The sequence below is a fragment of the Hyaena hyaena genome, unplaced genomic scaffold (genome assembly GCF_003009895.1).
Source record: "Hyaena hyaena isolate Hyena2069 unplaced genomic scaffold, ASM300989v1 scaffold_352, whole genome shotgun sequence".
NCBI lineage: Eukaryota > Metazoa > Chordata > Mammalia > Carnivora > Hyaenidae > Hyaena > Hyaena hyaena.
In genome coordinates this window covers 866,678-883,747 of record NW_024080984.1, presented here as the reverse complement: position 1 = coordinate 883,747, position 17,070 = coordinate 866,678, and the positions used below count along the sequence as shown (strand labels likewise).

At 34.8% G+C, this 17,070-nt stretch overlaps 1 protein-coding gene across 4 annotated transcripts in view; it reads right to left on the bottom strand.

The window, feature by feature from the left end:
* Nucleotides 1–7,325: 7,325 nt before the first annotated feature.
* The window catches only part of NAP1L1 (nucleosome assembly protein 1 like 1), a 32,936-nt gene continuing 23,191 nt past the window's right edge, over nucleotides 7,326–17,070 (bottom strand). For 2 of the 4 annotated variants that reach the window (XM_039249918.1, XM_039249922.1), the window contains 11 exons: nucleotides 16,839–16,919; nucleotides 15,769–15,897; nucleotides 14,755–14,826; nucleotides 13,799–13,938; nucleotides 13,206–13,351; nucleotides 13,092–13,111; nucleotides 11,625–11,747; nucleotides 10,991–11,020; nucleotides 10,428–10,478; nucleotides 9,275–9,346; nucleotides 7,326–8,567 (listed from right to left, as the gene is read on the bottom strand). In XM_039249918.1, coding sequence (XP_039105849.1) covers nucleotides 9,311–9,346; nucleotides 10,428–10,478; nucleotides 10,991–11,020; nucleotides 11,625–11,747; nucleotides 13,092–13,111; nucleotides 13,206–13,351; nucleotides 13,799–13,938; nucleotides 14,755–14,826; nucleotides 15,769–15,897; nucleotides 16,839–16,919 — 828 coding nt within the window. In that variant the 3' untranslated portion in view covers nucleotides 7,326–8,567; nucleotides 9,275–9,310. Of the gene's footprint in view, nucleotides 8,568–9,274; nucleotides 9,347–10,427; nucleotides 10,479–10,660; nucleotides 10,757–10,990; nucleotides 11,021–11,624; nucleotides 11,748–13,091; nucleotides 13,112–13,205; nucleotides 13,352–13,798; nucleotides 13,939–14,754; nucleotides 14,827–15,768; nucleotides 15,898–16,838; nucleotides 16,920–17,070 lie in introns of those variants that run through there. The other 2 variants (XM_039249919.1, XM_039249920.1) reach the window with 2 other exon arrangements.

The window sequence follows — 17,070 nt, the reverse complement described above, 5'->3', positions numbered from 1 at the left end:
AGCCTGAAGCCTGCTTCAGATTCTGTCTCCCTCTCTCGCTCAGAAATAAAACATTAAAAAAAATTTTTTAAATGTATGAATGGATGCAAGGATCCAGCTCTCCTTTTTACCCTAAAACCAGAATGTAGGAGATATTAAATTTGAGCAGAGGTAAGTAACCTAAGAAGCCTTAGAAAGCTAAGAGGGTATGATAAACTTCTTGGGTACCTAAGTACTGTCATAAAGCCGCTACTATACTACTCAAAAGTATTGATCTAGCCTTTGAGGGTGGTAGTAGGGAAGCATCGGGTACTCCATCAATGATTGGTGAACTCGTTTTAAATTTACTTTGAGCATTGTCCCAGCTGAATAGCATTCAAGCCTTTGCCCTCCATTAAAGGCCCATGAGCACCTAATATCCTTTTCTAAGTCTGCTTCTATTCAAAGGAGGCAAATGCTTTTGTTCACAACCCAAATATCAGATAGCCAGTTGTGCAAATCTCCATTTAAGGGACTAGATTCCAAAGAGGACTCCTTCTTTTGCAGTCTTCTAACACAGCACATTAGTCTGAGAGAATACAGACTATTCAATTTGATCATGATCGATTATCCGTTAAAAAATACATTTAGTAAATGAGGAAAGGCCTTTATTAGGCATTAAGAGAAAAGCAGACGCAGCATAGATAATCCTCTCCAAAAACAGTAGAAGGCAAACTGATATGGAAAATTTGCTTGAGTGATGGAAATGACAGGATGACTTTAGGAGTGGAACTCAGGCTCTAGGCCAAGACTTGGAGGGCGGAGGTTGTGTCACAGACGACAGAGCGGATAGAATTGATGGAAGACAGGTAAGTGAAAAGGGACAATATGAACTCTGGGGGTAGCCAGGCCCCAAAAAGTGAAGGTGCTCTTACCAGACAGAACCCAGGAAATCTTTTTGTGGCAAGCTTCCACACTGCCACTAAACCTAAAAGCAAATCTGTTAGAGGAAAACAAGGAAATCGCTACCCAACTCCTAACTACAAACTACACTACCCAAGAAAACTACATTTGAGCGTAACAGATCAGAATCTCGAACGTTTAGCAGTTTTTGTTTCTAATGAGATCCCATTTACACTTCTGCTGGTCATTGTCTCAACCTCATTTGTATACCCACAATTCCAAGGAAAGCATCATGTGAGATTAAGTGAAAAGCTTCTAAAGGACAAGACTCATCAGAACTCAATTCTGTGGACTGTATTTCTAAATTTTAACCTTATGGGACCCGTTTACCTACGTAGTAGTTACTTGCCTCGTGTGCTTCAGCATATACCTGATCAAACAATCTTTTTCTGAACCTGAAACTCTCTGGTCTATGTGACCAGTGTGGCTGTCTATATTAACCTCCCTCCTCCCAATTCCTAACAAACTCAGCTTTGACTCTAGATGTCCAGGCCTACCCTATTTACCAGTCTCCCTTTGGTGCCCTAAGCCAGGAATCACAGGCTCTTCTTTAAAAATAGCTGCCGAAAATCGTTCGCCTTATTAGCCCCACTGCTGCCTAAAACCTGGACATGATGGATAAGGACCTCAGCAGTCATTTCAGTCAATAAAGCAATTTTTTTTTTTTCTAGGCGAGAGAAACAGCATGAGCAGGGGAGGGTCGGAGAGAGAGGGAGGCACAGAATCTGAAAAAGGCTCCAGGCTCTGAGCTGGCAGTCAGCACAGAGCCCGACGCAGGGCTCGAGCCCACGAACCGCGAGATCATGACCTAAGCGAAAGCCGGACGCTTAACCGACTAAGCCACCCAGGCGCCCCTAAACCAATTTTTTTAAAAAAGAGATGGAAGCCATATGCCAAGGACAGCAAAGCAGAAGCCTGAGAGAGCGATGAAGCCGAGCTCCCAAACCAGCCCCAGAGTCTACGTATACACCTATGAAAATGCTCTTTAACTCTCATTGCATTTGGTTTGTTATTTGGCCAGCATATATATGCAAACCAGGTACCTATCTGAATACGGTTTAAAACTGAGTCCAGATTATTCTCTAAAATACATATCCTGAAATCTCCAGCTTAAAGTGCCCATTTAACCAGTAGTGCACACAGGAATATCTACAAGGAAGCCAGTGAAGGCTTTAAAAAGAAATCTATACTTAATGGTCACCTTATACTTACAATTGAAGGTTTCTTTGCTAATCAACCTTGACGGTTTTGTGTAATTAATGAGCTAATCATGGGGTGCTTGGGTGGCTCAGTTAACCATTGACTTTGGCTCAAGTCATGATCTCAGTTTATGAGTTTGAGTTCCACACTGGGCTCTATGCTGAAATTTAAATTTCATTAAAAAAAATTATCTTTAAAAAAGAATGAGCTAATTATGTGCATGTTTGGGAATCTCAACTGTTCAGAATAAAGTCAATGATAAAAGATTCTAATATGATTGAATAAAACATTCTTTCCCCATTAACAGGCATACAATGTATAATTTAAACTTTCTAGGTTTCTGGTCATTTTGGAAAACTGTTGTATCCAACTCTATTTTCAAAACCTAAATAAACCCAAACCATGGCCATTATAAGATTTGTTCATTTATCCAAAATCTTATTCTTTCAGTAAGGTGTTGAGTCACCTTCCATAATTAAACCTGAGTGGATTTGTGACTTGACTCTATAACCAATACGAGTGATGACCTCCCAGAGTAGATCATAAAAAGGATGCGACCCTTGGAACCTGGACACGGTACTATAAAGCAGCGGTCTGGCCACATCCCAGCAGGACTCATCCAGCATCAACCACCTGCACCTGTGCATGAAGAGCCTTCAGATGATTCCAGTCACTATCCTTCAAAAGCTGCCCCTAATGTTGTTGAGTACAGATGACATGAACCATAATAACCAAGCAGAGTCAACAATATAAATCTTCTCCATGTTTAAAGTTTTGAGAGAGGGTTTGTTATGCAGTACTAGGTAACTGCAACTATTGATGCTCTCCAGGATCTCATAGAACCAGTGTTTACAGAATATACACAACCCAGCTTTGTCTATTTTCTCAATATAAGACACCCAGTATGTAGGAATTTCACTAAAAAGGAAATTGACTAATGAGAACCCATCATTACCTTGCTATATGACCTCATACAACACAATGGCTTGGTATAATGGCAAGAGTCCTGATAAATCCTACTTGACCTACACGTGCAAGTTTGCTGTATACCTACCATCTTTCAGGCCCAGTACTAGAAGTTAGGAAATCAAACAGGGAGCATGCATGCATCCTTCTTAAACTAGGAGAACCAGTTCAGAACTGAAGGACCACAGTAGGTATTAAATCAATGAAGAGACTCTATGTTGAATAAGATACATGTACAAGACTAATGGCAGGAAAAAGGTGAAAGAAAAGGCAGCCAAGCTGAGGTGACAGACTGTGCAAACACACATTACAAAGGCTGGGTTGTTGGTATCGAAGTTGTCCTAAAGGTTGTAGGCCCGCTCACCAAGCCTACTGAACAGCAAAAATTAGATCCAGCTTTTAGTTTTGAAACTTACATTGACTAGCCTAACTCAAATCTAAGATCACATCTGATTTCAAAACAGGTACCTGTCTCATTGTCTGCCTTTTAGGTCATCTGTTGCAATGTCCAGAGCCAGGTAAAATGTTAGGGCTGAATAGTGACAATTTGGGTGTTTTGGAGCATTAATATCTAAGCACTCTATCAGACTTCATAAATTTTACCCTAGTTTCTGGATGTAGGCCAAGACAAAAAATTAGCATATGAAAAAAATAGGTAATGAGATTTAAAAAAACTAGCTGACTTCAGAAAACAAATTCTATTTTAATTTTTACATCAAAAACTTTAAAATGGGGGAATAGGTTTATATTTATCATCCAGTCTTAGCCTCCCTTGTATACCAAGTAGGGGACCGCATAGCCAAGAGCCATTTTGCCTATAGAAAAACAAAAACACAACTAGTTCTGAAATTAACTGCCAAAATCAATGTAAAGGATGATCCCAACTGCAAGGTCTAGATTTTCTTGTGTTTAGAAGAAAATTTACTAAATGCCTATTACAGATGTCTCTATCTGTAGAAAGCTAAATGCTGAGTACCCCAAACACTAACATGTTCTCATTAGTGCTCACCACAAACTTCATAAAATAATGAAGCTGAATAACAGTGACAGATGAACCTCAAAGCCTGTATTTAACCATTCTACTACCCAATTTACAACCATTTTATTCCTACATTTATTTAAAAATGATGGTTAGAGTCACTTGATTAGGGTCTTATAAGGCTGTGGTCTAAAGTTAGGTCTTTTCCATTTTTATCCAGTTTCTTATTCCTACAAAGCAACCTCACCTACAATTCTCAATCCTAGGTCCACCTATTGGGTGACAGTAGTTACAAATATAGACTGGAGGAAGGGTAGGAAAAAATACTGTGTTGGATTACCTTATTCAGTCTATGTTCAGTTTTTAAATCTATTTTCACTGGCCAAAACAAGTTTTATTACACAGTAACATTTCCTAATTTTGATTACTTGTACTGTGATTCTGAAAGAATGTCTTGATACTGAGAAGATACAGCATTTGGAGGGTGTAAAGGACATGATGCCTGCAAACTCTTGTCAAACGGTTTCGGAAAAAAAATGTGTATAAGAATATGGAGCTATGTAGCAAAATCAATAAATGGTGATGTATGAATTCACAAAAATTCTTCCAACTATATTTTCAGAGTTAGAGTTACACTATCTATCATGTCTTAGTTTAAAAACCTTCATGGAAAGGTCATCCTCACTCACGTGTTTTAATGTTTTTAAACCCCTTCTAAAGGACTTAAGTCTATGGCTCAGTCTTCCGTGACTTGGCCCCTTCTATCACCATCCATTCTCTCAATACCTTGGGTGTGCCCTGTATTGTCCTACTTCAGGGCCTTCAGTGCATTTCCTCCAGTACCTTCCCCTGAACTGCTCCCCTCAAAGGCTCTCACTATACAAATGAAATGCCAGCTAAAAGTGGTCACCTAACTTTGAGTCTTCTGGTAGAATACTTACCACTCCCATGAAAAATTTCCTAGAGCCACAATTGCCTAACTTCATTATGAATATCAATACCATTAAACTCTTGATAGGAGATCTGTCAACTTCCAGCACTTCCATTTTTGGCCATTTATCCCCATTTCCTTCTTCTTGGCTTTAAGTTTAAAATACACAAAGAACTAAAATCTACTTTTATTTTAAGAAACATTTCCTCCTGAGTTTCAAAATAATATAACTCAAAACAAGCATATAAGAAACCTACAAAAGTTACAAACTCCCAAATTTCCAATATGAAAATTAAGCAACTGGAATAATGACTTATTTCCTGCTGGTAATTTATTATTTCTAAATTGTTATGTTCCATTTCTCATCTATTTTACACTTAAGATAATTAGTCAATACCTTAATTTTTTTAATGGAAAAATCTAAAAGTACAGAATGATGTCAAATGGAAGAAACACAAGATACAAAGTATATTGTATTTTTTAAATATAATTAATACATCAATTAAAAATTTCTCATGGATAAACACTTATCCTTAAAATAATTTCACACTCCAACAAAGATGTTTCCATTTCTCAGAAGTCACATAAGTGATCCCTAAATTAGTCCAAGAACTTGGTTTTTATCCAAGTTGTATTCTGATATCTGGATTTTTAAACCAGTATACAAAATCACCACTAAACAACTATAAGTTAATTTCACCATTATCATTTACATTTACTTTTCAGCTATGAGACTTAGTGCCTTAAGTAGTAAATTACCTAAATTACGAACACATATTTTCAAAACAAAATCCAGTTCACAATTACGATGTATATATACAGTGCAGAAGATTAAAAAAAAAAAAAAAAAAAACTAAAATAGTGTATGATTTCTTTTCTAAAGTTCCTAGTAAGAACATATGCTTCTTCTAACCTATCCGCTTATTCTGTACATTTAAAATTAACATTTGGCTTGACTTAGTCAAAAATATAAAGGCTAACATTTTTATAAGACTAATCCAAAAAAATGGACTCAAATTCTAAACCAAGCCCTGAAATCAAGCATTCAAAGGATATCTGATTATTACTTTAGTATTTCTGCATTGTACGATAAGGTTTTCAAACAAGTCAAAGTTTTATTTTTAATAATGGTAATGGCCTACAACTCAGATAAACCCACAAATTCATACTGTCTTACAAGCAGCAGTAATAAGAACAGGTAATTCAGTTATCTTACGGGCCTTATCATATACCAATCAGTATGCATTAACCTATTCACAGAAATAATGAAAATATTTCTATCAAAGCTAGTATCTCCCCTTTCAGGTTTGTTATTAAATGAGCTAAAAAGGAAATAGAGGTAGAATCCCATTTTTCTTAAGTACTACTCTGTAAGCCAGTTCCACACTATTTAGATATTATGTCACAGAAATACTAACACTGCTCCAGTGAACTAGATAAAATAATTCTGAAAAATTACATAAATTTAACTTTCAGACATGTGTTAAACTGAAAAACTAAGTGACTTATGAAACTGTTTATGTTTACTTACCATATTTGAATGACCATAAAATGACAGGAAAAAAATTTCAAAGTATTAACTTATACATATATATGTGTGTGTGTGTGTGTGTATACATATATATATGAGATTTTGCCATTTCTAGACAGAAAAAATAGAACTTCTCGGTAATCCGTGCCTGAGCTAGGGAAAACTATAAACTGAAAATGTGAAGACAAAATTCAAAGTGTCTCAAAAATGTCTATTGTTAACTCAGAGTAAAAATCTTTCCAGTCTTCCAATAACAAACTCCATTTAGCAAGGCTTGGGAGGTTGCTCTTGAAATAAATTCACAGGCCATTCTGGCCTCAGCACAGAATAGCATACTCTAAACATCTCTACTCTCTGCTCTTGAAAAAAAAAAAGTATATATATATCTATATCTATATATATAAATATATTCATATTTTTTAAAAACCACCCAAAATATCACCAATACATTTTATAAAATTAAATGCAAATTTTATTAAGGATTTCAAATTACATATTTCAAATTTCTAGAATGGAATAGAACCATTTTGGAACTGGAGAGATGGCACAGATAAACACTGATATCCCTTGCAATGCCAACTTGAATAAGAAAACAATTCCTCTGCAAACCACATCCCCTTTATATAACAAGATGAAATCGTATCTGCCCCTTTACTTTGGCAATAGCTATTACCTAAAGGAATGAAGGAAAAAAATAGTGGTTTTGCTACTTAAGTTAATTAAAAATGGGATTCTATCTTTAGATTAAAATTGGTCAGGTTCAGAAAAGGCTATGATCACATGAGCTATGGGCACCAAAAAAAAAAAAATCAGCAAAGAATGTCTAATTAAAGCAACCAAAAGCATTCTGAAAATAAGGAGGAAAAACAGGGTGTTTTCATGGCATTTTTTTCCTACAAACCATTGCAACTGGTTAAGGATTTCCAGTAGTTAATTAAAATCTCAGGAGAGGAATGAAAAGTAGTATACAAATAACAAAATGTGTTCACATTCCAAGATCTTAATACTAGATTTTCAAAAAGGAAGCTCTATCACCTCTAGAAACAATACAGTTTTATGAAGAGCAGGAACTCTAGGCCAGCCTCTAGTTAGAATCCATTTAATCCACCCTCACTGTCAAAGCTTTTAAGCTCATCACAAAAAAATTAACAGTAATTAGCCTGAGGTATTTTAAATGTGGCTCTATGAGTCTCAAATTTAATGGCATTTCCCCCCTAAATACGGTCTTCTTTCTACTTCAGTCCCATGATCTCTGCAGTATTTTACTACAATATGGTCATAAACTAAAATACCTAAAAGCAATCCTTGGACCTTGTGAAAGAGCTGCTCATCCATCCACTTACTAGACAGGAGCCACACAAAGATCTGCAAGAGTGTTGCCTGACCAGATCCAGAACAGAGGTACTTAAACCTTTGTTTTCCAGTTGAACTATCAAACCCTGGTATGAATAAAATGCTGAATATTATACTTGTGGTACAAACAGGTTCAAATTTTGGAGCTTTTAATGAGATCGAGAAACATTTCATAAAATTTAACTTAACATGCCTTAACATATCTGTGAGGTAGTTAGGTAAACAGTACTACCCATTGTAATATACAGTAAACAGAAGCATGGGAAAATGACATACTTTAAGCAATAAGAACTGGAATTAACTATAGAGCGTGGGGCCTTCTCTCTAGTTCTAACCAAAGGAAATAAAATTTTAACCGTTTAATCTTTTTTTAAGAAAAAAATACATCATTTAAGATTTTTTCTTTTCTATCTTCTTATATTAGCAGATGTAGTACCTCTCCCAAAGTTGACACTCTCTTCTTCCATAATATGGTAAACTGGGTACAATGATTAATTCAAGCTAGGCCTCTGCTTCTACCTGAATTAGTACAAAATTAAGACATTATCTTGTGAGAACTAAAATTATATGACATTTTATTTTAGGCTGCAAAAACAAAAACAAGCAAACAGTAACAACAAAAAAACTTGAAATAGGCTTGTCAAATGATGTAAATTCATCCTTTCCAGGGAAGCAGAAGGTAGACCCTACCATAAAGAAAAGATGCTTAGTTAATGGAGGTTAAATTTAAAAGTACAGTTAAAATAATGAGGCTTAACTTCTGAAAATGGGTTTTATTCACCTCCCTATAGTAACCAATAACCATGCTATGAGTTAGGTTTCCTTATATGGTTTCCTTACTAGGCTTCTCTAACTATGTCACCTAAAGTACAAAATTCCATTAATAATCTAAGTTATCAGTTGTGATCTTACTGGAAATTCTTAACCGTATATTTGTCTTGACAAGTTCTTTATTTTTTAAATGAATTGTCTTAAGTCTAAGTCACTGCATTTCTGTAACAAAGTAATGAAAGGCACAGATAGTGCAAGCAAACTTAAACCCAATTCAATTACCAGCTGAAAAAATACTTTGGTTCTTCGGGGGGGTGGGGGTGGGGGAATCAGCGCAACAAAAAACTGTTTCTTGTAACAGGGCTATTCACTTTCATAGCTACACTGTTACATGATAAAAATTACTCCAGAAGAACCAAACCATGTAGTGATGAATGAATACGCGTGAAAGAATTTGTGCAATCAATAGAGCTGGCAGAAAAACTATAGTTAAAATGCTAAGTAGAACAAATTGGTCTTTAAAATTATCAGTTCCTTTCCTTTAAAAAAAATTACTGAGTCTACTAAGAAAATACAAAAACATAAGGCTGTAAGTAAATAATAGTTGTGTTTAGGCTATTACAGTGCAGGTTATCCTCAAGGCCACATACATCCTGCTTCACTGCTGCTTGCACTCTGCTGGGTTTTGATCCTTCTGTTAAAGGAAAACAACAAGTCAATCTATCTTTTTCTACCTGCTTCAGTTCATTTCAACAGTAATTAAACTATCTTAACTATATTATCTCACTGTTCTACCAAAATTCTTGCCAAATTAAAGAAACAGTATAGCAATGATGGCAAATTATTTATTCAAATGTTAGCAAGTCACCGAAGTGCTAAAATAAAGCCCAAAATTTACATTATGGAATGAATTCCATAAAATAAGACAAACAAAGCCGTAATCTTACAAAATAAAATAACCAAGCAATTTATGTTAGTCATATTACCAATTATTTTTGCCTTCTTATAGATCAATTACTCATAATTCCTAATTCCATTAACTGTCAAGAATGATTCATACCTGTTAGAATATTTAGTATGATTTTTAACTACCCCCTCTCTTACCTGCTCACTAAAGTATCTTCTGGACATTTTACAGAATTTAGCAAATGAATGAATGCATTTAACAGAAACCTTAAGTTTCAACAGAACCCGGATAAGGTACTATGTATTTTGGGGGAGACAATGGGCTTTACTAACCCTGATATAACAAATTCTCAAGAATAACAGATTGGGACTCTCTGAAAAAGATGGTTGGGAGAATCTAACACAGTATTGCCTCCCTAATTCCCAAGCACTTTTGCATTCAGGTTACTTAAAAACTGACCTTTGTTTATAAGCTATCCTTTGGAGGAAAAACAACCTAAGAACACTAGCAATAAGTAATTATAAATGCTTCAAAAATTGTGGGGAAAAAAAGCCCAAGATAAAGTGCATTGAAAGTAGAATCTTAGGGTTTATTTAGCCTGAAACTATGAAAAATACAAAGTCAGAACCAAATATAAAAGTTTCTTAGGAAAGGTGCACTGACATATGCACTATTGAAATAAATACCAGTGGAGGATTAAAAAAAAAAAAAAAAAAAAAATATATATATATATATATATATATATATAAAATCTCCAGTCAAGAAGACTTACTGAAGACTTTAATGGACAAAAATAAACTTTATATGAAGAAACATGGACTCTTAAGTTGCCTTAAATTTTACAGAAAGCAGCACTAATTTTGCTCACCTTTGAGTCATAGTCTGGATCATTTTCCTCATCTCCTTCTTCTTCCCCTTCCTATATTAAAGTTCAAAATGCATCCATGAAGTAGGTACATAGTAGGAAGAAATGGCTCATAATGTATGGAGAAATTTTAATACAAGTTACTCTATAGGTCAAAAGATTTTCATGATTACAGAGTTTGGTGACAATGCAATTTAATTTGAAAGCTTCTAATATGAAAAATTTCCCAACACAACTTGAGACATCCAGACAGCTTTTATTGAAAAGATTTACTGCAGCCAACGTTGAAAAAGTTTACTGCAGCTTTTGACTTCTTCAAAGAGCTGATAACCCTGCAGCAGAACAGAATTATTTGAAATAAAAAAAATGTTCTGAGTTTTGCAATTTATTTATTGAAACCTTATACATACATTGTTTGGCTGTAGAATTCTAAAACCATATTTTTTTCCAAAAAGTTTTTATCCCGTATCACAGAATAATGAGTATATAGCAAAGGAATACATAAGTCACTCAATTCGCTTCTCAATGTGTTAAACAGAATTATTTGCTCATTTGGTAAACATTACCTCATCCGCTTCTTCACCTTCTTCATCATACTAAAAAGGGAAAAAAGGATGAAGTGTGAATGTAGCTAACAGACAGTTGAGAGTACCATTACTTACAGCCAGCATTGTCTCCACTAAGATCTAAAAAGAGAAAAATACTTTCCCTAAGGCGACTAATTACAAATGACATAGCTGCAGGCATCACTCAGTTCAGTGCTATTATCTAAATATGACAATTTAAAAAATTAAAGAACACAGTACAATCGTGGGTGTGATCAGGCAACTATTACTAAAAAATATTACCTATGTGAACACATTGCACAAAAAGGACCTAAAACCTACTGGAATGGCTTCATAATATTGTTATGTTAAGTAATAAAAAACATTTTAGGTATGTTTTATTTGGTCAAAGACAAGGGCATTATAGACCTACAACAATGACCAAACACAATAAAGTTTCACTAATTCAGAGCAGTCTAAGATCCTAAGAGGACATATTTAAAGCAATTCAGAAAAGTTATCTAGAAGCCATCAGTAATTAGCCTCTGAATTATTCTATCTTTTAAAAAATCACATCTATTCATTAAACCTCTTATCAGTTGGGACAATCATACCCTCACAAAATTATTTTACTACAGGATTCAGATTCACTCACATCATCATCATCGTCTTCAATAGCTTCTCCAGTAAAGTATAACACTGATCTTGGGATTATACGCTCACGTAAAAAGTGACCAATTTCAAAGTCTGCAGCAAGGATAGCTTCGGCATCATCATCCTTAAAAAAAAAAAAGCACAAAATTTAATAACTGCTAATTAAATAGGCACATACAAGACTCTTGGGTTTAAATCCTATGAAGCAACATTCAATTTCCTATTTGTCATTTTAAAATTAGCTTATGTGTGTGATTCATTAGTCATCTACATACACCTTAGGCTTATAGGTTTTTAATAAAAAGAAAGTAAGCAAGCCAGTGTACATACTCAGAGAAATTTAGGAAATAAAACTTAGAACTGGTTATTGTTTAGTTTCTCCTGGCTTAAAATTAAAATATAAAAGCAACTTTGTTACGGGACTGTAATTTTCCTTTTAAAATATTAATTACTGAAAACACCCGATACCAAACAATGAGTAAACATTCCATGAATTCCATGAATGTTCATTTTGATTCATCAACATAATCCACTATAATGAACATCCAAAAACACACAGAAGGGGCCAGTGGACTTTGAGGGGAAGACTTCTATTTACAGGTGGTGGTCTATCTGGAACTCCTCAAAATTGTTTTGTTACCATCAATATTTGACAATAGAACTTAAAAAAAAAAAAATCACTTGAACAAAAATTCCAACCCATCTGCTGACTGAAAATAGCAGTAACTATCTCCTTCCATGCTCATAGGTAGATCTTTCTACCTAAAATTCAGGTGCTGCTTTATAGTACCCTTTTCTGTCATAAAAGGTTATGTTGAGCCAAGCCATTTACTACTCTTTTCAGGCAGAAATACTTGCATTTTACACATCTGGTCCAAGCCTTAGCTAAAACTATTCCAATTCAAAAGTATTCAAAATAAACCATACTATCTAATTCCATATGTATAAAACTATTTAAACCACCTGAGTTAAGTTAAAAAATCTGGCCAACAAAAGAGCAGATTCACAACATACCTAGCCTACCCTGCCTGGACGACCTCTCAGAGGCTGTTCCTCAGTCCAGGCTGTACACAAGCACAATCACAGCTCTTGGCTATATGGTCACATAATGCATGGCCACGATACGAAACCATGTTTCCACCGGAATAACACAGAGTTCTAACGGCAATGTGGTTAGAAGTACTGTACAAATAACTTAATACATTCTAGTTTCAGTAAGAAAACTATCCTCCCCTACACAGTATTTGCAAGTCTCAAAAGAAAGCCTTTAGCCTTTCAGCACTTTTCAATGGAAGCACTATAAGCATTTTGAAGGAAATAATTTCAGATGCATAATGGCCTTCTCCATGCACTGCAAACCTCAGAACAAAATTCAAGAACCAATTATCCAACTCCCCACCTTTGAGAACCAATTCTTTAATTTCATATGCAATTAACAGTTCAACAAATAAATAACAATTTAACTTACCAGGTCTCCACTCTCAGGAACTGTAAAATTAAGAAAAGAAATTCAAGTGAGTAAGAAATTAAAGAAAGCTTGTAATAAAACAACCATCAATACCCAAACTGAAACACTATTTACCTTCAGGAGGGGCAAAAAAATTAAAGAAAGAGTCATTGGAAACTGTTTTGGTCACAGTACGAACTGTCCCACGTCCCTTGTGTTTCTGCTTCTTCTTAATGGTTTTCAAAGTGACATTCTTTCCTTTTTTCCAATCTATCTGGCACCTTGCAAAACGAAGAGGAAAAAAAAAAATCGATCACAATTAACATATTACATTTAATTCTTAAGAGCTACCTTATATCTAATTACTACATTTAATTATAAATTAAAGGGAAAAATTTGTTCAAATGCTTTTAGTAGCATAGAAAGAGAAAAATTTTATTTCAACAAATTTTTTTCCATAAAATACCGACAACTGGCACAAATTCACAACACAATAAATTTAAATGTGCACTGCTTTGGAGAACTATCTGTAATACTGTAAGCCAAGGAGAATTCTAGGAAAACAGATAAGCTCTTCTCAGAAAACATTTTATTGAAATGTTTAGAGATAAACTATGTATGCCTCTATGTATCAAGTATTAAGCACATAGTAGGAAATACCAAGTATCACAAATTCTAAGTAAACTAAAAAGAGATAAATTCTGTGAAAGTAGTAAAATTAAACTCACCCTGTACAACCCATAATTTCTGGTCCATCAAAAGAAAAGGGATCAGAATCATCTGGTTCTGACCTCATCCTATATGTCTTTGTCAACACTTCATTTGTGAAATATTCATTGGGTTCAAAGTGAAATTCTAAGACAAAACTCTTAAAAAAGAAATAAAAAAATAAAAACTAATGAAATTCCTACATCATAAATGTCAGTGACTTAGTAAATAAAAACTTAATCTGTTGATTTGTATAAACATATAAACTTCTAAGCGATAATGCTTTTCCCACTCTGGGAAAGGGTCAGATAACCCCCAAATTCTGTTTAAAAAGCAAAACAAGGTACAAAATAAAACTGGATAAAACTGAATTCAGCTTATATAACATGTTTACAAAATAGGTTACAACACCTGAATAAACAGAGCAAGTATTCCTTCCTCCTTCCATCCCCACAAAGAGGACTTTAAATCTTATTCTAGCCTGAACTTGACAGAGGAAAAAGCCCAACTGTACTACACACACAATAAAAGAATCTATAACCTGGAGTAGCTTTGCCCATACTTCACATAATCCTGTTGGTTTGGGGGAAAGTGAGGACGCTTTAATATCTTCTGTTTTATGTAATTTGTAGACACATGCCATTTATTTTCATTCATTTATTATTTGAGAGAGTCTTTTTTTAAAATTCCTGTTCCCTTGCTATTATTTTTTATCTACTTTTAATCTAGCGTAAAAGGTTTACTAGATTTCAAAAGCTGTTTTATGACCAGAGCAGGAGGAAAAGGAATACTGCATTTCAATTATCAACATCCAAACACCTATTTCCTACCAACAATTAAGAGCAGCAAATATGAGTTTTAATTTCTCTTACCCCCATCTCTAAGCTTTGAGTATCACCTCTTTTTAGAAAGTTCTGTATATCTACCTATAAATATCTAATGTTACAAGACTGAAACTATTTCAAAGTTCTTTTACCATGGGCTGGCCAGCATCTGAGAACTTCACTTTAATATCTTTTAAGTGCTTCAGAATAGGTTCATCATGTTCCTGCAAATTAAGAAAATATTGAAATGAATATCTAACATGGCATTTTAGGACTAGTGTTGTTACTGGACAAAAACATTTAGCTGACTGAGACATTTATAGGGAGGTTTTACAAAACAATTATGAACCATAAGACCTACTCTCCAGATGATGGCTTATACTAAAGCTAGTTTACTTATAAGCTCTACTTACTTCTACTGCCACTGGTAGGAAAAAAAGTGACTTAACAGAAAACTACATTATCATCATCAGTCTGAATGGGCTGAAGAATCCAAAACCAAGTTTTAGGCATGTTTGCTTTAAAAACCTTTCCTTTTCCAGCTGTTTCTTGTCCCTTTCATTCTGCTAGGTCCTTTTCTACTCTGCCAAAGTACAAACGCAATAAGCAGTCATTGTTCCAAGATTTCTTTTTCTTGACATTAACTTCCAACAATCATACTAGAAGGCAACAAATACCATATAATGCAGATGGTAGCAGCTCAAGAAATGCTTCTGATTAGGACAGAAAAGTTTCCACAAGAAGGTGACATCTGTGTTGATTTCCCAGGAAAAGCAACAATTTAAAGATCTTTATGTTATTCTCTTAAAATGCAAATATTCCTTGGAATATTTGTTTCAGACTGAAAAGGTCTTTTTGGGTAAGAAATGAAATTATAAGTCTCCTTCCTATCTCCAATACCAAGCACCTAAACACAGGAGGCACAAGACTGTAACAAAACATCGCTCAATGATAAACGACTGTGAAAGGGACCATTTCATTATCTAATTTTTGAAAATGAATTAAAATTTATTTGATTACATCAATCAAAGACATTTTCCTTCTACAGATAACACAGGTTTCAGAAGACGACAACCATTCTATAAAAGTCAACAATGGAGAGGCTAGTGTTATCACAGCCATTTAAATTTCAAAGGTAAACTGGTGTTTATTATTAATAAAATTACCTGAACCATATCACTGAGCAAGTCCACATTCTTAAAAACAGTCAACCAGAATTCAGGAATTCCCTTGGGGTCTTCTTTTTCTTCATCTTTTTTTTCATCTTCAATCTTGGCTTTTTCTTTCAGTTCCTCCTTGATAAATGACAGCATACATTACTGAATACCTAGATCAGACCTCCTGATAAAATATTACCCAACCCCTTAACGTGCATCCAGTGGTGAAGTACAGAAACCAACAAATCCTCAATCACCAATTATAACTTTCAGTCAAATAAGTTCTAGTCTAGTTGTGTAAACACTGCTGTTTAATACCATTCCAAGCCAAATTTATGCTCTATAAATACTGCTAACTACCATACCCCTCCAAAAAAGAGAAACACTAGGAAAACCTTATTATCAACTATAGGGAAATAGTTTTAGAGAAAAAAATTTTAAAGCTTCAGAGGAGGGAGGGGAAAAAAAAAAAAAAGAAATATACACCTTACCCAACACTTCACCCCTTGGTGTTCTTGATCGAAACATTATATCTGCTTTATCAACCAACATCAAAAAAGCAGTGTTGGAGAAACAGGGTCATGTAACAGAACACTGCATTTGTGTCACAACCCTGCCATTTATTAGGTGTAGGCAAGTCACTCAGAGGCCTCCTTTTCAGGGGTGCCTGGGAGGCTCAGCTGGGTAAGGGTCCTACTCTTGATTTCGGCTCAGGTCATGATCTCGCAGTCGTGGGGTCAGGCTGTGTCGGGCTCCTGCTTGGATTCTCTCTCCCTCTCTCTTCTTCCCCTGCCAGCACATGTGTGTGTGATCTCTCTCAAAATAAACTTAAAAATAAAAAAGAAGCCTCCTTTTCATCAACTTGAGAAACAAGAACAATCCTTTGCATGTCATCCTGAAGTTCAAAGGAAAAGTTTATACGAATCTATAAAACTTAAACACTATAAAAAGGTAAGGGAAAAATGAATTTGTGAATTTGGGTACAGATCGTGCCAGGTTTAACAGTGGCTTACCTGCACTCACTATCCATCTTACAATAAAATACTTTCAAGGGATAAAAACACAAAGTTGGTACCAACCGAGACTTCATCCTCCTCATCTGGTTTCCATTCACATTCCTCTTCCGTAGGTTCATAAATTGCATTAATGATCTCAAATCGCTAAAATGATTTAAAAAGAAAAGCTTGCATAAAAACACATCCAAGGCAGAAACTAGCTGTTTCTCATAAAAGACACTTATAGTTTTCATGATTGCATACCACAACTTGAGTTGATTTATTTCCCAAATAACCTCTTAATAACCATCTAGCT